The 23573-nt window shown below is 41.2% G+C and overlaps 1 protein-coding gene and 1 non-coding gene across 2 annotated transcripts; both read right to left on the minus strand.

Moving 5' to 3' along the window:
• Positions 1-46: 46 nt before the first annotated feature.
• LOC125336385 (CGRP receptor component) lies at positions 47-22825 on the minus strand. Its single transcript, XM_048324852.1, has 6 exons — positions 22594-22825; positions 19947-19983; positions 18243-18341; positions 15978-16072; positions 8165-8222; positions 47-1152 (listed from the first exon to the last, which is right to left on the minus strand). Exons 1-6 carry the CDS (start codon positions 22599-22601, stop codon positions 1009-1011), a joined length of 441 nt encoding a protein of 146 aa, XP_048180809.1. The 5' UTR covers positions 22602-22825; the 3' UTR covers positions 47-1008.
• TRNAG-GCC lies at positions 22793-22863 on the minus strand. The gene has a single exon. It is a non-coding gene; the product is annotated as a tRNA-Gly (tRNA).
• Positions 22864-23573: the final 710 nt, after the last annotated feature.

A 23573-nucleotide genomic window follows, 5' to 3' on the forward strand; every position in this document is an offset into this window, starting at 1 on the left:
AGATATTCTGACTTCATCTTGCCTGTAAGTCACGAAACTCCCAGGATGTACTTAAAATTTTATTTCTATTTCCAGTACATCATCATAATTATAAAAGAATGGTCTGCAGCCACAACAGAAACCAGTGGCTGACTGTGTGTGGATACTCACACACAAATGATTTATTATAATCACCAAGGCTTTCAACATGAAATACTTGATCCTGAAATCCTTAATCAGACAAAAAAGCTCAGGAAATTCTGCTTCATCCAGGACTGACTCTTGTTTTTCCAAACCAGATTAGGGGCTCAGTGTTGGCTCATTTATTCCTCCATCACAGGAGTGCCTTGTCTGTGTGTAAATATTGGAATAAATGTTCAGAGGGAAAAGAGACACCTCAATATTCTGCTGAGCTTTGATTTCACAGCTTCAACCCCTCTGAATTCAGTGCAATTTGCAGGGTGATCTGGATTTCTTTTCTTGAGGAGGGACTGTCAGACATCCTTAAATTGCCCTCCCTCAGATCCTCTCAATTCCAGGATGCCACGATTTGGGAGTGCCTGGCCAGACCCTAAGCAGCTCCTGTACATCCCTGCCTGTGCTCAGCTCTGCAAAGGGCCCCAAAAATTTGCTTTGCATGGCAGCTCCTGCTCTGGAAGGCACTTGGGCAATTGCAAAGCTTCTGAAAGGAATTCCCACTGCAGCACTGCTATGCTGATTCAAACACTGCCTATTCAAATGTCCAGCTGTCCTTCCATGGGAAATGGAAAAATCCCAAAAGATGCTGAGCCCCAGCACTCCTCAGGCTGCTCCACTGCAAACTCTGGCACTGTCACCCCTGTTTATGACAAAACACCCAAACAATAATGTCCTTTTCCCTGCTTGCTTGTGAACAGTTGGTTCCCTCATCACCTCCAAGTCATAAAAATTTGAATATATTTTACAGTTATGTCCAACACAGGATTGAACTGGTATCAAACCCAGACTGGTATCAGCTGGTTCTCTTCTGAAACTGCTGCCAGGTGCCTCCTATGCCTGGTCACCTTTGTCTTCTGTTGCCATTGCTGAGTCTCTCTGCTGTTCCTCTGGATCCCCTGGCAGGATGCTGGTGACTGTCTGGAGGAGTGACTCGATCTGCTCCTCTGTCAGCCTCTCCTCGCTTTCTTCCACCATCTGCAGGTCAAAAACAACCCCCATTGGCATCATTAAATCCACACTTGCTCCCTCAGAGAGAAGGACTCAACTCAGTGGGGAAGACTTTGTCAAGACACAGCCTGAGCTCATCACAAAAGCATTTTACAAAGCAGGGCTCTTGCAGTATTTTGAAAAAAAGAAAGAACTCCATTGTTAACCACGACAATTGGCACTCTGTAATGAGATCCTGCTTTCTTTACAGCAAGGAAAACATCACACTGGGAACAGCCTGCCTTATCCTAAAGCCTCTCTCAACCATGTCCTGAGCCTGGCTTTTCCTACAGCTCAGATGCAGCCCCGCCTTCCAGACCTTCTTTCCCCAAGTTTCTGTGTTTTCATGGGATACCCTGAGAGAGGTTCCCGGAATCTTGGCATCTCATCCAGCACCTACACTGGAAATAATCAGCTCATAAAAGAAACCACCTCATCCTACAGCAGCTGTACTCCACTCGAATCTGCTTGGATTGGGAGATTCCAGGATATAAAGACATTTAAAAGCTCTGAGCAACACAAAAAACACTGTCATGAATCAGCTCCATGATTCCAGAAGATTAATTAGGGATGTACTCCCACTGTGGAGCTGTGGCAACTTTTACATCACTGCTACCAGTGAAACAACTGCCCTAATTTATAGGCAGCTGTTAAAAGGAAAAAAAGCTTGTCAGAGGACTGGAAAAGCAAGTCAGAAGAACTCTTCAAACAGAAATGAAACCAATTAGGATTGTGGGGTTTGAGTTTTCTTTTTTTATACCAAGTCCTTGAAAATGGCCTTTGAAGAGCAGTGATTTATATTAATGCTGGTTCCAAGTCAGTGCAGGTTTAATCAGCTCTAGCTGTGAATTGCCAGCTCTTCAGATGCCTCTTGCCTTCTGAAAAGCAGAGTGGGACATTCAGTTAATTTCTGTTTTTCTTTGGAGTCCTCTGAGCCCTCTTTGCACAATCTGATCATCTTTCATCAGAGTCATCCACAGATCCTGGCGTGGAAGCACACACAGAGAGAATCCACTCCTCAGCAAAAGGCAGACAGCGAATTTCCATTTGCAAACGACTTTCTGGGGACTATTCCCATCAAAGGATGAAATTCCCTGTGGAGTGGCTTTCCAAGCACTGTTAGCTCAACAACTACTGTAGGATACTGGCTTGAACAGCAGCCCTGGCTCTGGTTCCCAGCAGCTGCTCCTCTGCACACCCTGTGCTCAAACATAGTCAAAATCCTCCTGCCCTGGGTGGAAGAACCCCTGCAGGGCTGGCAGCTGACTCCTGCCAGGCAATTCCCACAGGGAATCATCTCAGCACACCTTGGAGCATCAGCATCACACCACAAAGTGTGGAAATTGTCCCTGTCCCTGGCAGGGGGGATGGAACTAAATGTTCTTTCAGGTCTCTCCCAGCCCAAACTATTTTGGGATTGTGTGATTCCATGATAAAATCTGTTCCACCCACTCCTTGGTGCCATCGCTGCTGACAAATCACTCCTCTCCAGATGACCTTTGCTATTAAATTTCAGAGAGGATTATCAGCCTGGCTTTCAGACTGGATTATGGGGTTATTCATTCTTGTTATACTGGGTTTTAAGGGTGGGGTGGGTGCTGTAGGAGCAGGAGCTGTACAAAGAACCAACCCAGGTGCTTTGGACAGGGAATATGCCTCCAGGTAGGATGACTGAACCACATTTGTTACCATCCCTCAGAAAAATGGCACTTGGCCTTGTTTAGATTTGATTTATGGCATGACATAAAGTCCAACCCTCTTCCCATTTTATCTATATCTGTATCTCCTCTCCCTTTTTTCCCCTCCACCTTCTCCCTTAGGTGCTGGCAAATAAAAACCAGGGAGTTCTGATCAGCACCAGCTCTTAGCAACTTCAGAATTTAAGGCAGAACAAGTCTAATCCCTGTTTTCTTCGCTGCTCCCCAGTGACTCCCAATGAGTAATGCCCCAACTCCCAGTATGAACAACCTCACTGATGTCAATTTTTCTGGCAGAGCACGAGGCTGACAAACTGCAGGGACAGACACTGCAGCTCCGGGGGTTGCTGTGGCAGCCCCAGAAATTCCACTTGAGCACAAAGCTGATGAAAGGAAATCATCTCTGGTGTTTCAGATGCTCTGGTGCTGTAAGTGCTGTCTCATTAAAACGTTGTGAAAAGCGTCTTTAAAGGGAGATGCCTGCACTGAGGAGGGGGTGGAGCTCCAAATTCCCTTCTGCTGACAGATCCAGAGGGACATGGGAATTCCTTCAACTGCTCCAGCAAATCCACGTCTTGGTGCCTCTCCAGCAGCTCACACACCAACAGACACAAATCAACACTTAGCAGGATGGACAGACAGCTTCTTAGTCAAGTTGATGCTTCAGCCTTATTTTGTTGTGATGTTATTCAAGATTTTAAAGGATCAAAAGCACAAACTGTGAAAATCAATTTTTTTCACTCTTCCAGGAAGTGAAAACCAGCCTGAGCCTGATTTATGAAAACATAAGCAGTGAGGAAGCAGCAAAGCAACGAGCCAAAAGGGAAAATTCAAGAATGAGGCACAGACAGCATGCAGATAAAGAGGCAAATGAAACTGTCCTAAAAGAAAACAGATCTCGGGGGGAAGAGCAGGTCACTCAGAGGCTCATTCTACATTCAACAGCTGTTCTCACAGCCTCCTGATTTATAACTGTGAGACAAAATACTTCTGATGCTGATAGCACTAAGAAATATGGTGCTGAGAAGAGAAAGGAGGTGCAAGAAGAAGCCTACGAGGCAAAACCCCCCCAATTGTATTCCAAGTACCTCCTTTTCCAGCAGCAATTTCACCAATCTTGGAGAAAATCTCCAGCAAAAAGCCTTGCACTCGGCTGAAACTGCTCAAGAGCCAGACTCAGCCCATAAGCAGCCAGGAATGCAAAGTTTATAGTAAAGAAAACAAAAATGCAAATATTTGAGCGGAGTGGATGAGCTCAGATGTTGATGCTGGCAGTGCCACACAGCCCAAATGGGAATAATTTCCCCTCACAGATGGTGCCATGTGAAAAGTTTGGGGTATTTCTGAGCAAAGTGCTGCTGGCCCTCAGTATCTGGAGATTTGGGTGAGGGCAGTGTGACAGAAATATCATTTATGCATTAAAAGCCCCCTGATGTCCTAAATAATTCCCAAGTCACGGCTGCTTTTCAGCATTCAAGGCTGTGCTATCCCAAAATAACTCCAGGGGTTTAGGAAAAATTGCTGCAGCACATCAGTGTCCTTCATAAACACAGAGAGTGTGTGTTATCTGTGAAATGCGGGCAGGATAATTCCCTCAGCTCAGGCCTCTCTAATCATTTGTATTTCACCCAAATTAGAGCAGTTTGTTACTCCATTTCCATTGCAACAGATTCATAAATGCTCCCATTTCGTTGCCACAATGCTCTATATCTAATCAAAGAAAGAATCAGCAAAACTTTATCAATTAATTGGCATCAAATTCTCCCAGCTCAAACTAAAAGCAGCATGTTCCCCCCGCAGCTCAAATTTAATTTTCAGAAATTAACAGCCAGCCTGTGAAGATAATCCTGGGGATCAAAGTGGTTATTCATAAATTAAGGTGCAAATCTATGTTTGTAGTGCCATGGACAAATGTGAGCACCAAATCTGTCCCCACAGACACTCAGGATTGTCTAAATTCCTTTTTTTACCCAGTGAAACAAGGACAAACATCCTTAATTCAAGCCATACCTTGTCTTTAGTGCTTACCCAAATAAAAGCAGAATTTAAGAGACCTCATCCTCCTCTTTGTGCTGCTTTCATGCTAATGTTTATTTGGTTTAGTCTCCAGAGACAGAACAATAAATAAAGAATGAAGAATAAATAAAGCCGCATTGAAGAACCCCCAGAAGTCCTGAAAGAATTGAGAAATTCTCTCAATATTTGGTGGGGAACAAACCTCAGCATCACAGAAGAACCTGTGGGTTAAAAGCTGTTGTTTATTTGAATAATAAGCTAAGAATTCCATTTAAAAATAATCAGTAATAAAGGAAATGGGGGCTCTGATCATCTCCAAAGCAATCAAGCACATAATTTAACTCCAGTGTAGGAGGGAGATGTTTGATAAGAAAATCACTGTTATTTCCTCTTTTAAGCAGTGATTTGAAATTGCTCAGCCCCATCACACTAATAGGAAAAAAGCACATTAAAAAAAAAGAAATAAAAGACTGAATGATTGGATTCATGTCCCTCAGAGATAATTAACCAAGGGGAAGGCAAAATACATTGTTGAGAAAATAAAATGTTTAAAGCCTCTTAAGATCTTCTGTTTTCCAAAATACTTCCCGTTATTATTTTCCAATAAAAGCCAACGTGCCAGCCTGGTTATGCACACAGGAATGAAACTCTCCAAGGTGGAAATACAGCTTTAAAAAGCACAAAATTCAAATCTGCTTTTCCACTCAGAGAGAAAAACGTGGAGTAATTTGTTCCTTAAAAAAGATGATGCTTCATCTTCAAGCCCACCAGCATCAAGTAAAGCTGAACCACTCTCATGGAGACATGAAAATCCCTCACTTTTTATTTCCTCCTTTTGGGAATCACTGAGCCAGGCCCAACATATGTTAAAGATTAAAACAGGAGGTCAAGATAGCTGCAATGTGTACAATGATTTACCCTGTGGGGTAGGAATTTGAATTTCATGCTCCTTTTGTTGCTATTGTTGTTGGAAAATAAATCCTGGCACAGAGGCTGGAAAAGACAAAGATGGACAATGGCAGCAATTTATGCATTAAGGCTTACAAAAGACCTTGATATCAAAAGATCACAACAGAAATTTGCTTTTTTAGCTGCAAAATAACGTTATCAAAATGTATTTATTGTTTGCATACAGCTAAAAATAGGGAATAAAAAAAATACAGAATTTTAGTAGAGGCAGAGTAAAAAAACTAAAAAGCTGGAAAGGCAAAAAGCAGCAATAATTATAATTATCCTCTCCCATGAGCCTGTCAGGTAAATCAGACTCCATTCTGTGGTCAGGCTGCACTGAGTTAAAGTTTGAGACATCAAAACTGAGCAAGTGAGAGACAGCTTTGACTCGTCTGGCATTTTGTTTAAAGTTTTCTGAAAAAGAAGATTGATGTGCCCCATTCCAGAAACTGCTCAGAAGTTTCCCCCCATCATTTATTTCTGATTCAGGTCCAGCAGCCACTCAAAGCTTTGGAGAGGCAGGGGCAAGTTCAGTGAGAAGAGAATCAAGGCCATTTTAGAGCCAAAATTCACTTCTCAGCAGGTTGTGTCTCATCCATCAGCTGCAGGGAATGGACTCTCCTGCAGGAAATCTGTGTGGGTGACCTCTGTGTTATTTTATACCCAGAGAAGGCAGATTTTGTGTGTTCAGTGATTGCTACAACCTCTGTCCTCATCAAAAGAAGGATCCAAGCCAGCAATTGAACAGCAGAATTATCACCTTGCTTCTCCCAGGCTCTGGATTTCAGTAACAACACCAACCTGCAGTTCCCCAGCAGCCCCTGAGCTCCAAAGGCTTTGATGGAAGCACTTTCAGATGTGCTGCGATTTTGGGGAGGGTTCATCTGACCCAGTGTTAACAATCCAGGCAACTCACACCACTGGATACTGATCTGGGGGAAACTTGCCCTGGGAATTACAGGGGAATCACAGTGGAACAGGAGCAGCTGCATCCCCAGTATTTCCATGAAGATACAAATTCAGGCTAAGCCCCCAAGGTACAAATATTACATTTTTCACAAGTTGTTTTAGATCATCAGAGAAGGGTTTGGATCAATAATGAATTGACACTGAACTCAAATCTTGTGTCTGTGTTCTCTAAGATTCAGCAATTAGTTTTATTTAACTTTGATGCTATAGAACTTGGAATATCTAAAGTATGACGCTCTACAGACACCTGATAGAAAGGCCCCAAATTCTCAATTTTCTTCAAACATGACATGGGAGCAAACTATTTTCAATATTTTATGGGTAGGTAGGGTAACAATGAACCAGGTAGGACAGGAGGGAAGAGACAGGCAAAGCCATGCAGTCACCTGAGAGCCCAAGAGATGATTGCATTTAAAGAAGGGAAGAAAACCCTGCAGATGGCAATAAAATAAATCTGTCTGAGCACATGAAGCTAAGAAAGGTGTGAGACAGGCTCCAAATCATGGCTTCTAACTTAAAGCCTTAAAGCTCCTGCTTGGGCTGCTGATGGACATTGATCTCCTCAGCCACAAAACACAGCATTAATTCCTCAGCTGGAATCATTCTTCTGAGATGCCTTCAGCATTTTAATCTCTGCTCCTTGGTGACAGAAGAAAAATTGTCCTACTGGTCCCTCTTTAATCCTTCCCTTTTTTTGCAGCCAAATATGATCCTGTTCCTCCTCAGCTTGACTTCAGGGGAAGATTGCAACCAGATGTTCTTAATGCAAGAGATCTTTCTTGAAATAATATCCTGATTATAACAATCTCTTTATTACCACAGGGGTTTGTATTCCTGAGGAGATATTTGAGAGAATGTAAGCACCTATTTCTATGTAGTGACAATCCCTCTTTATATCTGAATTATTCTTAGATTGACAATGGCTACTTTCCATCAAAAAGTCTCTTTATAGCCATTTTTCATTCTGCATCACTGCTCACTTCTTTTTAGAATTTTTGACTTTCGTGTAACCCTGCCATCACAACAATCAGGGAAAATGTCAAAAAATGAAGTATTCCATCACAGAGCTGCAGCAGCAAAAAGATTAAATACATTCTTATTTGCAATACTTTAATAAATCACCTTTAATGACTGCTTTGGGCAGTTTAAATGTGTGACACTGAAGCAATCAGAGGGGGAGAATCTGTCTGAGAGGACTCTGAGGAGGGCTCTGACAGGAAACTGAATGGATTTGAAACCGTGGATGTAAAATGTGCATAAAGGGATACATTCAATCACTGGCCATGAGAAAGCAATTATTCAATTGATCTCCAAGGTTAAAGCTGCTTCCAGTTAAGCTTTGAACAGGCCCAGGCATTGTTACTCACCAGCTGGATTTCCACTGCAGTCACAGGCCTGTGGTTCAGCAGCTGCAGCTTTTCTGCCCTGGGTAAAAGCACAGGGTAAGACAATCCACATTAGTGACTGGTTTGAGGATCCCCTCAAATGCCTGGAGTGATGCAAACACATTCCTGATAACTTAGGGATGAAATGTCACTGCCAGGAATAACCCTGACTGGGTTTGCAGTGTAGCTCAATGGCCATGATTTGCATATTTTAATATTCTGGGTACTTTCCTGTGTTTAGCCACGCTGCTGTTGCCACCTCCAGCCCAAGGTGGCAAGCAGAGACTCTTAGATCATTACTGTGCAAGCATTAATTAACTGCTGCTTTGTTAATGCTGTGCAGAAATGTTGAACAACTTAGGAGAGATCAACAACTTCTGCTATGAACACACAGCCACAAGAACAATTTTCATACCTAAGGAGTTACAACCCCATCCAATGGCAGCCACTTGTTCATCCTTTTAGCCCACTGCAAATACAAAGCTACAGCAGGGAACTGCAACGTGCAAAATCAAAGCTTGGAATTTATTACTGTTTATAGGGCATCTTTAAAGGGTATTTAAGCTGATTCTGATGGGTTTTCCCCTGGGGGTTGTTTAAAAAGGCAACCTCACAGCTTTTAAGAGAACACAGATCACTCCATGTTTACAACCAACGATTTCTGTGTGTCTGGAGATACCTGAGAGATATAATTTCATTTCAAATGGCCTCTGCCGCTGCCTGCTGGATGGTCCAGCTAAAATGTCCATTTTAATCGTGACTTTCAGCTTCAGAAGAAAAGCTTGTCAATTTTCAACACAGCATTTGTGAGATATTAACAATTCCTAACAGAAAGCTCCAAGAAATGCTCCTATTTGTTTATTTATTATTCGATTTCTCTGCTTTTGGAGAGCCAAAATATGTTTCCACTGGTGAAGGGAAGCAGGGAACACACCTCCTCTGTTTTCCCAAGTTAATCACTCGGATCTATTTGCTGTTTACAACATGAGGCTCTGGAGAGCACGGCTGGATTGAGCTCTGAACTCAGAGCACTGCTGGCTGCTTTACTGGCAGAAAGATGAGGTGTTTCTAATTGCTGCCATCTCCCATTGTCATAAAAAACAGGAAAATAACCTCAACAATGACAGGAGATGAGCATTCAAATCCTTTACGTGGAAAGCAGGTGATTTAAGGAATCAATAAGACAGAAAACTCACTCGTGTCAAAGTGAAGCTAAAGGCAGCACTGCCATGCAAGCTGAGTAAAGAATATTAAATTATCTCTTTACTGTACAAAAATCTGGCCAATTCAGCTGGATGTGTGACAGATTTAACGGTTTCTCCTCCAGAGCTGGGAAATTCCCTGCTTTGGTGCCTGCTGGAGGCACAGCAATGCTACTTTCAGTGTTCTTTGCTTTGCTCCCTGGCCAAGCAAGTATTGGTGCCTCATTTTCCAGAGCTCTCAAACAGCTTCTCTGAGGATCCTCCTTGTAAAAACCTCCCTCCTCCTCTTCCCCCAGCCCTTCTTACAAAGCCAGACTGTGTGATGAATTCATATTTTACCCAAATTTCTCTTGCACTGCCACTTCTGAGATCAGAGCCTTCTCAAACAACTCCTTCTTCTCTTTTGTAGCAAAGACACATCCCAGTCCTACAGCTCCACTGCTCCTCCAGATAAAGCAAATTTGACTTTTACTAAATAAATTTCCTCATCTTCTTCTTTTCAAAGTAATATCCTTGAAATTCCCTGCCAGCAAAACTCCAGAGCCAAATAAAGAGGATCAAACAGCAAAGCCATTTCATTGCTGAGCTAAAGAATGCAAACCTGATTTATCCAGAGCTATTTTAAAGCAGGTAGAGCTGTGTTTATCACAGGAAGATTACTGGCCCAGCAGCAAGCAGAAGTAAATTATCAACAATTACACACTGTGACTAAAACAATCAATTAGTGAAACTGCTCCTGTTTCCTGAAGAAAAAGAGGGCACAGTAAAAAAAAGGTCACCTCTCCAAGACTTTTTGCTTATAAGCCATTAACATCACTCTAACTCATTAGGGAATAGACAGAAATTTTACATCAGGCCAAACAGATCCTAAAAACATCATTTCAGGGTATTTGAAGTTTTTAAAAATGTGTACAGAAGAATGAGAGACAACTTACAAGTGATTAACACGTTCAAACGTGTCAGCTGAAGGATTTCATGCCTGGTTTTGATCAGCAAAGCTCCCTACTGGAAAATGATGCAGAACATCACAAAAGAACAAGCAGCAGGGTGCAAAAAGAAAATCCCCAGAAGCTGCATAAATGCCATATTTCATCTAGAGCTGCTTGTGCAGTGCGAGCACTAATTAACACTCCAACATAATGATCTTTAGAGATGTTAATATGGAATTATGAGGTAAGCAATGCATCCCCTTGAAACAAACACTCACAAAATGTCTCTAAATTTCATTTAATAGCAAACTGCATTGCTCAGCCCTCAGCAGAAGGCAGTGGTTTGAGTTGGAGCTCTGTACCCACTGCACCTTTTTAATACTGATCCCAAAAATTAACAGCTAGGACCAGGCTCTCTGTGTCTGATCCCAAAAATGGACTGCTAGGACCAAGCTCTCTGTGTACCTGGAATTTCCTGACAGCACATACACAAATTAAAACCTGAATAACCACAATTTCATCAGAGATTAGCTTTAAGCAAGGCAACCATGCATTAGGATCAGCCCTGACTGCAGTGTTTGGCATGGGCACACACATAAGCCTGAATTTAGTTCATGCTCCATTAAATCTAAAAAGTAAAATTAACTTTTTCCAGCTCCCATGAATTCATCTTGACACTTTCTACAGCATGCATGGCACACTGATGCTTGTTAAATAAAAAGGGGAACTGTCCCATTCATCCAAACTGAAGGTGAAGAACATTTTCAGCTTCATTGCCCCCAAACTTCAGCATCTGAATTTTCCCTGCTCTGCCTGAATTTTGGTAACAGTTTGGAACACGAAAGCTGCTCATTCAAGAGAAGAATCCATCCAAAAGATGAGTGACAGTTGAAAGCAATTTTCTCACATAAAAGCAAGATTCCACTAATCAGAGTTAATGGTCCGTGCTGCAGACTTGTACAGGACTTGCCTGGTGAGAAATCCCAAAATGGTAATTAATGCTGTGGGGCTGAGCCTGCAGCCCACATCCTGCAGCTCTGAGACTCAGCTGGAGCCAAGAGCAGCTTTTCCAGCTGAGGGAAAAACACTCTGGATACGTTTGGGGACACACACAAAGCTCAGGCTCCTGGGGACAAAAATGCGTGCTGTTACAGGGGAGGAAAATGAGTCTGAGGTCTGTATGAGGGGAGAGTGTTGGAGGAGGTGAAGATGTTGAGTTACGTCCTAAAAATCCTAAAAAACAGATCTGCAAGACAAAAACCACCAGTGGGTTGTGTTCAAGATCACACCAGAGCAGACAGAACAGACAGCACATTCCTACATTGATACATCCATTCTTAAAAATAACACAAATAGTTCCATGCTCTTGTGGAAATTCAGACAAAATGCACTATTTTCTATTATCACTGAGCAAATTTTGGCAGTTTATATTTTAACCAAAATCTCATAGGTGTGTTGGTATTGCCCATTTTTTAATCTACTGAACTCCCAGAGTGTTTTTCCAGCAAGAGGTCTGGGTAAGGAGAGAACAGTGCCAAGATCCAGCACTGAGAGCTAAAAAAACCCTTCAAACATCTGTGCAGAGGCAAATTTATCCTCAGGAATGGATGTTTGAGAGTTGCTAGGAAAACCATGAAGTAACAGCTGGACACATAAGCAGGGGTTTTATTCCTGCTGGAAATATAAATCCCATAGTCCTGAATCAACCATGGCAACTCGTGTTTGATGTCTGAATCCTGAGCACGGGGTCTGGCTGAGGGAGGATTTTCCCGAAGTGGGAAATCACAGTGGGTGCTGTGATTCTCCACAGGGATTCCCACTGGAAAAGCTGGAATAATCTTTTTAAAATCTCTTAAATGATGCTGTTGTTCAATGAGCACCATCCTGACTTGCTGTCGAATATTCATTTTGAAAGCTCTGGAGGAGACAAAAATTACAAAGCAAATCCTTCAGCCTTTCATATTGCAGAGGTTTGTATCTGCTGTAGTTCTTGGCAGTCATGAGGGAAAATACTTTCTAAAAGCACTGAAGATTTTCAGCTCAACACTTCCTCGACTGTGTTGATTTCAAGACAAAAAGGGCAATGTTCTTGTCCAGTTTTTAAAAATTTATAATAATATGCAGTGATTGGAAATTTGGTCATTCCAAAATTAGATCCAAGATAGGCTATCAGTAACAGGAAGGAGAACAAGTATTTTATTTTTTTTATTTAACCATAATTACAGAGCTCCAGCTTAATAAATGTTCTTTTCATGCAATGCAATTCACTATATCTTACAAAATATGAAGCCATTCCAGGCACTAAAACTGGAAAATTAGCTGCTAGTGGCAAACTCTATTTCCAAGTACAACATGGCTCACTGAACTGGAGCTTTAGCCAAAGCTTGAGGCCTCAACAAGGTAATAATAAAATTCATTATATGGGTTCAGAGCTTTAGCTCTAAAAATTTCTCAGTTCTACAGTTTCAATTTTACCAAAAAAATGATGAATAGTTATGGAAAAAGCTCTTTTACCACACCTTAATTGTATCAGTGAAATATCTGTTTAGATGGCTTTGAATTTGCTCCATTTAGCAGGCAGCTCTCTGAAATGACTCTGGAAGATTTGTTTGCACACATTGGTGTTTATTTTTAAAATCTGCTTTTTAGGAAGCTTTTTTTTTTTTTTGTCTGGAACACTAATGAGACAAATCCATCACTAAATGGATGCTGCTCTGTTAACCTGTTATTTTGAGTGGCAAATATCAGTGAGAACAGAAGGATTTGAGGTGATTTTCCAGGAACTGCAGGATTTCCCAGCATTTTATTATCAGTCCTCTCACTGGAGCAGGGACACCATTTGCAGCCTGACATCCTGCAGGGTTGTGGAAGGAAAAATAAGAATTCCCTTGATTCAAAGCTCTGCTGTGCCTCAATTCCCGCTATTTCCCTGGCTGCTCTCTCTTCCCAGCTGGGGATTCTCCCATCCACGAGCACAACCTAGTGCTGAGGGCAGCAATCACAGGCTGAGCAGGGAATGTCACAGCCCACAGGCGGAGCTGCAAATCCTTCTGATCTCCAAAGCCCCCGTCTTAGGAAATAGGCTGAGCCTAATTAAGAACACCAACACGCTGCTTAATTTGTTTCCCCTCTGACTAGAGGTGGACTCATGACAAGGAATTTAAAGGGCAGGGAAACAGCAGGGGGTGATGGGGCGTTTCTGACCCTTTAACCAGATTGCTTTGTCTGAGGACAGACCCCAATTAACACAAATACATCTTAAATCTAATCAGCTACCTGCAGAGACAGTGTCTGACCAGCTCAGAGAGCACGGTTTGGGGTGCCTTACCCAGAAAGGAAGCAGCAAAGAGAGACTGGAGTTCATTACTCTTAGTGGGAGGAAAGGTCATTACAGGGATCATGCAAGCAAGGTCCTGGAAAAGCAAACACTGCAGATCCTTCCTCTCAAAGGGAAGAAAGCTCTCTGGCAGATAGCTGGAGTGAAATCCCTAAACACCACCTCCATCCCACAGAATGGAAACCATCAAAGCCTTTAGTGTCTCATTTATTTAACAAGAGCAGCAGTGTTGAAATGACCTTGCTTAGGAACCCAAGGGTAGTTCCAAATTGCCTTGGAGGCATCACTGTTTTAAGTGGTTTAACATGAAGTGCTTTAAAGAGTAATTGCACCCCACGTGCTCTCTGTGGTTTTGGGTGAAGGGGCTGCCAGATGGGCCCTGGCACTTCTGGCTTCAAGGGGCTGCATGGAAAAGATCAGGAAAAAGAAGTGCCTGGATCACACGAAACAATTGTAGGTTTTATTTTGCAAAGCACGTGGCAGAGTTGGGAAGTTCTTTACCAGATGCGAGATTAACAGAGTAGAAGTTGTACAGGATGCTCACAGAACAAATCTGAATTCTGCCAGGTCATAAGTAGAGTACACTTGTCACCTACAGCAGGGGCTGACTCTTCACTCTCATCCTGCTGCCACTATGCACAAGAAATGATTTGGGAATAATTCCCTTGCTTCAGTGCCTCAGGAAAAGGACAGACAGGATGATACCTAAACCCAAAGGCACCTCAGAGCACCCATAAAAAATTAAGCAGTCAAAAAGCTAATTTAAAAGCTTATAACTATTCCAACCTTTGCAGCTCCCTGAACAAGCAGGTGTGGAAAGGTGAATATTTGGGTAGATCTTCTACAAAAGTGCTCAGCACTGTGGGAGACAGAGAATTTGTAGCTGGAAGTTTCTCTGTTATGACTGAAATTTTTTAGTATTTCACTCTTGGAGATCCCATCCAGGGGAGCAGTTGCAGTCAAGGTACCTCAAGTGGTAACACTAAGAATTAACCCTCAGGTCCTGGTCAAATTCTACCTGAAAGAAGTTTAGAAATGAGCTTTAAACAAAAATAAACCCTTTGATTTTTAATGTGAGTTTTACACTTACCTCATTCAGTTCCCTCTCCTCTGAAAAATCCTACTCTGCCTTTTTGCTGTGCTACATCCTTCCGCTGGTTCCTCCTAAACTGCTTACTTCTCTTCAAAAAGGGCTGGTTTACATTATCAGAAGGGAAGGATGCTCACTACTACTCAAGAAATAGTTTGCTGCCAATTTTAAGACACTTTACCACCTCCTTACACCTCTAGTATTTTTATTGCAGAGAATTTTCTTTTCTCCATGCTCCAATACCTCCAGAAAGTAATTAGGATACTTTGCCCACTACAGAAACGAGTATCCTGCTGTATAAAATGAGCTACAGGAGGATTAAACACTGACTTAACTGACCTGGCAAAGAAAGTACTCCAAGCACAATTCCAACAGCCAGGACAAAATTCCCAAGGAGCAGCATCCCTGTGTGTGCAATGCCAGCAGCACCAGAGCTGTGCTGGATGTGACTGTCTGTAGAGAGGGGGCACTGAAAGTCTAACAAAGAGCTGACAATGTGCTTTCTCTGCTCTGCACAGGGTAAAAACTTGCGCTGCAGCACTCCAGATGCTCTCACTGTGCATTTTGTGCCAGAGCCAAATGAATGAAAAGCCTCTTTCCTAGAGGATGAACTCCTTGGGAGTCCTCCCAGCAGGGAATAAAACCACTCTCAGTTGTCTCTCCAGCATAAACTCCTCCTTTGAAGTGAAGGAGGAGTCATTTAGAAGCAGCTAAATATTGGTTTTTTTCTGCTTTAAAAGCCAGAGGAGTGATGAGAGCTATCCAAACAAGCGGCCAGCTGATTCCATTTCTGTTTCTATCAGGCTTCAGTCCCACTCTGCAGAGCTTCAAGAGGATTATGTGCTTCAAGAACAGGCACTCACACCACTGCCAAAGAGGAAAGAAGCCCTTGGAATCTTGTAATTGCAAAGGAAATATTTTCTTTTCCAGGCAGAACTTCCTAAAATAAGAAGTGGATGTTCAGCTTCATTAGAAACTGCTGGGGGAGGAGGGAAGGTTGGTTGATACAATATTTAAATAATTGAAATGTAGATCTCAGAGATCCTGGACAAACAGAACATAAAGAAAAGATGGAAGTACTCATCCATGAGCAAAGGAAAAGATGTTTGGCTAAGCATTTAAATAATGCCAGAAAATACCTAAAATCCATTAATCAGATGATCACACTGTCCACAGGGATCAGTTTTTCAGCATTAATTGCGTTTTTACTTCTGTTCAAAGGCACAGCTCCACTTACTTGGTTAATTTATGGTCTTTCATTGCTACCAGGAACTCTCTGACAGTCTCAGGACTCTGGTACCTGCAGGGTGTTTTTGAAATGTACTTCAGTGTCTGCAAGGGACAGAAAGGAAATACGTATTATTTCACACTTGTTTTACCAGTTGTGTATGGAACAAATACTGGGAAAAGTCTCCTCAGCATTGAGAAAAATTGGAAAATCAATTCAGGTTTGGAAATCAACTTTATCTGAGCTGTTCAAAGCCCAAAATTGCAAGCTGAAGAGGACAGGGAAGGAGTGGGTTTTAGGTTTGTCTGCTAAAAAAATCCTCTTGCTGTTTGTGACAGACATTTGCTTCCTTGTTTTGCTCCTTGTTTGGCTTCTGTCTTTTAAAAGCACACAGGAAAGTTGAACACAATTCATCCTGAAACCCACATTCCCTTCTGCCAACTTTTCATGTGCTCAGTGCCAGGGATATTCTCACTGCCAGCCCAGAAATCTCTCTTTAAGTTCTCTAATCTATGGTTGTTTTTATCCTTTACCTGTATTTTTGGCAATTTAAAGTTGATAGAAGCAGATTGGCTTGTTATGAAATCTGCAAGGATATTGTGCTATTAAAAAATGTTTATCTGACTTGAGACAATTAAACTTTGATCCATTTTTTACATGTAACACCCACCAACCTCAACTGCCTTTGACAGCAGATGTTCCATTTATTTGCTTTCTTTAAAATAACAACATTGAGCAGGTGGATAATGGAATTACATGACACAATGTAATCTGACCTGAGTAAAAAAATCAATCTGTTGATTAAAAAAATGCACAAAAATTCCAGTTCACAGCTGACTTTTCACTGGAAGTGGCTTAAAATCTTCCTGAGTATTTATTGTTGCTTGAATAAAACCCCAAAATGAAGAGCTGTAAATAATTATAATTTATTATTCCTTTCTATAAGCCCTGTCTGACCTTTTCAGATAAAATGAAGTTGTCATTCACCAGCAATGACTGAAATGAAATTATTATATTGTCATGTAATATAATTATTTCACAGGAGTAATTTCTCTTCCAGGTTCATCTTTTCTTGGCAATTTCAAATCGATGAAAATGCCAAATATACAGAAGAACAAAGCTCCTTTGGAGTTACTTCAGTGCCAACAGATCCAAGTCTGCAGGGAGCTTGTGAAGAAATACAGAGACAATCCTGCAAGATGAAATTCTGCTTTTCTTTCAGTCAAACATAGAAAATACACCCAGAGTTTACACCAGCTGCACACCCAAGCCTCCTATAGGTATTTAACACATAGAATAACAAAGCAATTAAAGATTTCAGGTACATCCTGATAAATTTTACTTACAGGATCTTCCTCAGCCCCTTTTCCAGAGGTACAGGAAGAGACTGTCAGTCTCCATGAAGATTTAATTCAGATTTTTGGTAAGCCCCTATTTTGTTGAATGCAAGGCTTAGGAATTACAACTCTGTACCTTTTTCAAACAAAACCAGAACTAAAACAAAACCAAAGCCTAGGCCAGATCTTATCCACATGAGTAGTTTCAGTGCTCAACAGAATTACTCATGCAAGCAAAGGCAAAGTGCTTTCAGCTGCCTGTCAGTCATGGTGCTGCTCACGCAGTTCTCCAGCACACACAATGGGTCTCACTGCAAGGCTCTGGGAAGTTGCTAATTTGGGATATTTTAAATGTTGGTATTTGTATTACAGAATTTTAGAATTCCTTCCTAGCAAGGGATGAGATGTTTATTACCAACCTGGCATCCAAGTGATGTTATTTGTATGCGTGGTTTTGCGTTTCTTCGGATCAAAAAAAAAATTTAAATGATCTGTTTTAGCTGGGAATTAATTTGTTTCTATTGACAGGATTATTAATTCTGTTAAAAAAAAAATACCATGTGATCTGTGCCTCAGCTTTGAAATCATCAACTTAATTATCAGATCAGGTGATACCATAAATTCACCAGATGACAGCGAGTTCTGCCCTGTGCCTTAAAAGGATGGAATATTTAGAATTGAAAAAATCCTAACAAAACCAAACAGTTGCAAACCAGGGGATTTGAAACTCTTTTATAGATTTTAATAACAGCAGCTAACTCTTCCCTGACAGCACAGTTACCCTACAACTTCAACAAAGTGAGCACAGAAAAGTGGCAGATAAAACATTTCAAATTTGGGGGAAATTTGATCCCAAATTATTAAATATACAACCCTGAGGATGTGAATTATTGCAGCCTGAGCTAATGGGTAAAAGGACTTTCCCAGTGCTACTCACCTCATACATGATTGTGTTCAGATTCTGCTGCCCAGAGCTCTGCTTGGTTTTGCCACTCTCTTTACGCTGCTGCTTGAGATCAGTAAGTAACTGGTACACCTAAAGAGAAAAAATAAAGTGGTTTAGAGCATCTGAGAGTATTTAACCTAAAAATATGACAACAGGAAAATGAAAATAAAAAATAAGTATGTTATATTTTCTAGAAAACAAATATATAAAAAGTTATATATTATATTACATATATAATATAAATATATTTTATATAAATATAAAATATTTATAATTTAGATTTTATACTATATAATATACAATGTTATATATAATATAGTATAAAATATGTAATACAATATAAAATTTATACATAAAATATAATAAAACATCAATTTTTATATAATTATTATAATTATATAAAATTGTATATTTTACATACAATTAAAAATGAAAAAAAACAAAAAAAGAACAGGAAAAATCCTATCAGCCAACCAACAAAAAATGTGTGTCTGTTTTGGTAGATGGACCAGCAACTGAAATGAAAAATGTTTTGGTCCCAGAGTGATGAATAAGGATGTAAAATGTTTTTTTAAAAGCTGTGACTGTTTTACACAGATGAATGAAACTTTTTCAGATGTTTTGCTTCAGGCTTTGCAGTATATCCAGAGTCAAAACCCAGAGCAAAGCAACAGAGCACTTCTCACTGTTAATCCCCTCATGTTTACCTGGCTGCACTCAAGATCCAGCCCCAAGGGAATTATAAACTGACAAGTGCAGAGAAATAAGAAACCAAACATTTCGAGACAGTGAGAAATACGACTACAATCAGCTGCAGACCCTGCAATTGCTTCACACTGCACTTCCTATGAGAAAGGAACACCTGCCAGTGCTGAAATCCCAAACTCGGGCCGTGAGCTTGGACAACAAACACAAAAGGACAACTCCAAGCTCCCACAAGAACTGCAGGGAAAGAACTCTCTGGGCAAAGCATTCCCTTGATTTACAGAATATTGACTTTGCCAGTGAAGTTGCAACAGGGAAGTGGAGTAAATGGAAAGGTATCAGTAGTTTGAGGGAATCAGTGCTCTGAAAAGCCGTATTTGCTACGTTTTTCACATGTTTTTAACAGCCAGGCACTGAACACCAGTTTGGCTGACATGATATCATCTATATCTTAGAGGAAATTTAAGAGAGTTCTCTCCAAGTCCTCATTAAAGCCCATTTAACAGCCACCAGATGCCTGCTCTGCTGTTTGCAGACAGATGCAGCTCAGGATAAAACACCTCGAGGTTTATTGCAGAATAGAATGAAACAGCTGCAATAAAAACCAGCTTCAGCAATACAATAACACAGACAAAACCATGTGAGTTATTAAAATTGCTCCAAAGATTACATTAATCAGCAAAGCAAAATATTTCCATTACCTGGCTCAAGTTAAAACATTTCCTCCCTTAAAATGAGAGGGAAAAACACCTGCTTTGGAATAATCTCACAATACAGGAACACAGTACCCATTACTAGCAAAACCATTTCCAAATCTTCTTTAAAAAGCTTTTTTTTTTTTTCCTTGAAAACCAACCAAATGCAAGGAGGAGTAAATCCCCTGCAGGTTTTGCTGATTGCCACTGCCAGTTTTCAGCTTCCAAAGATTATACAAGGGACTGATGACAGCTTTTAATTGCTGCTTTAAAACCAGAATGAAGACAAACTTACCTCAAAGTTACTCAGCAATGCAGCATTTGCATCTTTTCTAAAAGGAAAAATGAAAAGAGTTAATTATGTCCCAAATGAAACAGTTTGAAGTTTTTCTTTGCTGAGTCACAGACACTAAAAGAACACAGTGTTTTTTTAAAAAAAATAAGTAAAAGCGCCAAGGCATCTTATTTTAGTGATTCTACAATTGCCATATCTGGAAAATATTTTTTTCCATACTGTCAGTAGAATTATGACATAAATATTGAATTATGACATAAATATTTACAGTTTGCCCCATAAATCATAAGCCACTTGTACAACACACTCCTTCCACTCAGCCACCCTATTTTACTCACTCACCCAATTTCACACACTCAAACCAAATTGCTTTGCTTCTTCCTTAGAAAAAAAGCCTCTGATTTTATTCAAATAAAGACTGATGGGAAATAATTCAGATTATACACACTATTTTCTTTATTAGTCAAGAGCACACCATATTTTAGTACCATGGACATATGTGTGTGTATAGACACAAACAGGGCTTTAATTCATATGTGTTGTACCGAGTAAAAAAACCCCAATTTATTGCATTTTCTCTTTATTTATTCTTTCCATCTTTATGTGCCTATTCCTATATTAGAAGGGCAAGGCTGAGTTTCTCATTTTTCACTTTCTCAGTCGCAATTAAGCAAGAATCCTTATCCAAGGCTGGCAGGGTGACTGCAGATCCAAGCACATCATGACTTTATTCCTCCTGGATATTGTAAATTTATATATTTAAAGTAAAAACAGGGAGAAAAACTGCCACAGAACATCCTATATTCCCTGAACAACACATTCTGCTGAGCAGTCAGCAGCCACAACAACAGAAAGTTTCCATACAAAAGGAAAAAAAAGGCCTTTCTCAGGTCTGTGCAGCAGCTTAGGAAAAAGAAAAAAGAACAAAAAAGGTACAATGTGTTGTTAAGCACCGTGAATCGTCTGAATAGAACTGTCACGTTCATCACTTTCAAATGGTAAATGCATCCACAAACTTCCACAGGTTCTATCATTGTTTTTAAATGAAAAGGGACCTTCTAAAATACGCTGAGATGAACTTCAACTTCCATTTCGCTGACCCGAGTGAAACTTCAGCAAGTGAGCTCAGGCATGCATTAGTTTTTCATTCATGTTTTACAAACCATATATAGCTTTTGTTGTTAGGTAAATGCAAGTCTTCAGAATGTTTGCATTCAGCCGGGCCCTACAGAAATCCCCACGGATCAAAGACATTCTATAGGGAGAATTACATATGGAATTGTTCGGCTGAAAGGCTCGTATGGAATAAATACATCGCCATGCAAATGAGGCTGCGGAATCAAGCTGAGGGTAAGAATGAAATTATTTAGGACAACTGCTTTCCTTTTTTCATTCCAAACTGCTTTGCCATTCAGAAAAATACCTTTTTTTTTTCACTCCTGCCAATGAGTCAGTCTCAAATCTTCAACAATTCTGTTGTGCTGAAATACCAAAATTATAAACTGATAAACTTTTGCAGTAGTGATTCAAAGGAATCCACAGCAAGGTACTGTAAGGTATGTTCAAGCAGTCCTGTGTTTAAAGGAGTTCTGTATCAGTAGAAATAAAATTTCCTTCGGTCCTGACTCACAGCTACCAATTTTACAGTCAGGAAACAAGAAATTCTGAACAATGAATTGTAATGTATATTTTAAGCAGTCCGCTATACAGTTCACTTAATTTTTATGAGAGTAAGACTTCACCAGAAAGGAAAAAAAAAAAAAATTCATGGTAATGCCAAAAGTATGAATACTTTTTAGAGCTAATAAATTAATAAGAGAAGATCTTATAGTAGAGAAGATTTAATGATAACAAAGCATCCCTGGGTTACATGGCTGCAGGAGCTCCGTGACTTTGGGGGATACATCCCTTGAGTGCCCCATTCATTAGATAAATGAAAATTAAATGAAAATTAGAAATTTAACCAGCTCCACAGAACTCGTGAGATTTTAACGCTTCAAAACAGGTCAAATCCTATAGTTTTGTGCCCGAAACACGTGGTAGGAAAGCACAAACCGCTGCCTGGTGTAACAGCTCTGAAATACCGACCAGCCAAAATTCCGACTCTCTTACTGTGTTTGCAATCGCTGGCACAAACCCCTCAGGTTTTTCCTTCTCCAGCACTTCCAGCTCCTGCACAGAGCTCACGGGAATAACTCTCCCCGAAAAGAAAAATTCCCATTTTGCCTCTCCCAGGGCAGAGGGAGCAGGAGGGGGACAGGAGGGGATGAGAGCAGGATTCATGCCGAGCCACGCCGCCTTTCGCCCCAACAGCTGCTTCAGCTGGAGTTTTAAAGAAAATAAACCCCTCAGATATTGACCAGAATGCCTGAACTCACTGCTGGGGGCAATGAACCCCTCATGGATTTATTGCACCCTCACACCCCTCACGCACAGGCCCACATGGATGTGTCTCCCCCTCACACCACACATAGATATACCTATACAAACCCCAGGCCCATATAGATGTACCCCCACGCCTCATGGAGATATACCCCACACAAACCCCACAGAGATGCACCCCCGGCCCTGCAGGCCCGCTGTGCCCACGCAGGGTGGCTCCGAGGCCCGCCCGTGCCCTGCGTTCCCCCCTCAGGCCCTTCCTTACACCTCCATCTTGTCCTCCCCGGCGCGGCCTCCCCGAGGATCCTCCCGCTACCCCCGGGCACCCGCAGCCCAGCGGGACACGGCGGAGGAACAGCAGGGCGAGACCCGGTGGAGCTGAAGGAGGATTTGGCGGCCGGAACGGAAGCGGAAAAGGAAGGACAAATAAGGAACTGAGAAAAAAAAAGAGGAAAAGTAGCAGCTGCATTGGCCGGGAATCGAACCCGGGCCTCCCGCGTGGCAGGCGAGAATTCTACCACTGAACCACCAATGCCGGCCATGTGAGCGTTTTTCCCGTGGCTCTCTTTGTGTGTACATTAGACAGAAAATGGTACCAATTTTTCTCCGACAGATTGGCAATTAGCCCTGTTAAGTGTGACAAAGGCAAAACAGTATCGCGGAAGTTCTTTCAAATCAAATCTTTAACCTTGTGCGGAGTACTGCGAGGCTGAGGTACTTGTGTAATGCTCCAACAGTCTTTCAAAGCGGTCGAATATGGATCCATCAAACTCGTCTTTGTCTTTTCCAGCCGTCACCGTGACTCTTTCCCAGCTAAACCATGTGCTATTAAATTTACCAAGAGCCCTTTTCATCCTCAGTAAAACCAGTGACACTTCAAAGAGTGCAAACAGCTGAAAATCCTAGTGGCAACAGCAAGGAAAATTATCTGGCCAGGGAAGCATTAATTCCTTAATTTTGACATAATTTATTGGGGAAATTTTTGTATGCAAATACAACACCACTGACTCCCTAAGGAGTGTCATACAGATATATTTGCTTGCTTGCAGCAGGGATTTAAGAGCCTTTTAGGGATTTAGGGAACTGAATGGGTCACTTGTACCCCCCAACCTCTGCCTTGCAATTCCAGCACAAACCCCACCAGCCACTTTTTTCTCCAGAATCAAACCAGACAAAATTCCACTCCCACTTTTAAGCCTTTTCTTCTCCTTGGGGTGTTGCAAATCCTAAATCAATTCAGAGTAA

This window comes from Corvus hawaiiensis, chromosome 20, assembly GCF_020740725.1.
Source record: "Corvus hawaiiensis isolate bCorHaw1 chromosome 20, bCorHaw1.pri.cur, whole genome shotgun sequence".
Taxonomy (NCBI): Eukaryota; Metazoa; Chordata; class Aves; order Passeriformes; family Corvidae; genus Corvus; species Corvus hawaiiensis.

What these genes read in the sequence shown, in the direction of transcription:
- LOC125336385 (XM_048324852.1), bottom strand. An exon ending in CATTGCTGAGTAACTTTGAG is followed by an intron (nt 18,342 to 19,946) that starts GTAAGTTTGTCT and finishes TTTTCTCTTTAG; the next exon opens with GTGTACCAGTTACTTACTGA. An exon ending in TGAACACAATCATGTATGAG is followed by an intron (nt 16,073 to 18,242) that starts GTGAGTAGCACT and finishes TGTCCCTTGCAG; the next exon opens with ACACTGAAGTACATTTCAAA.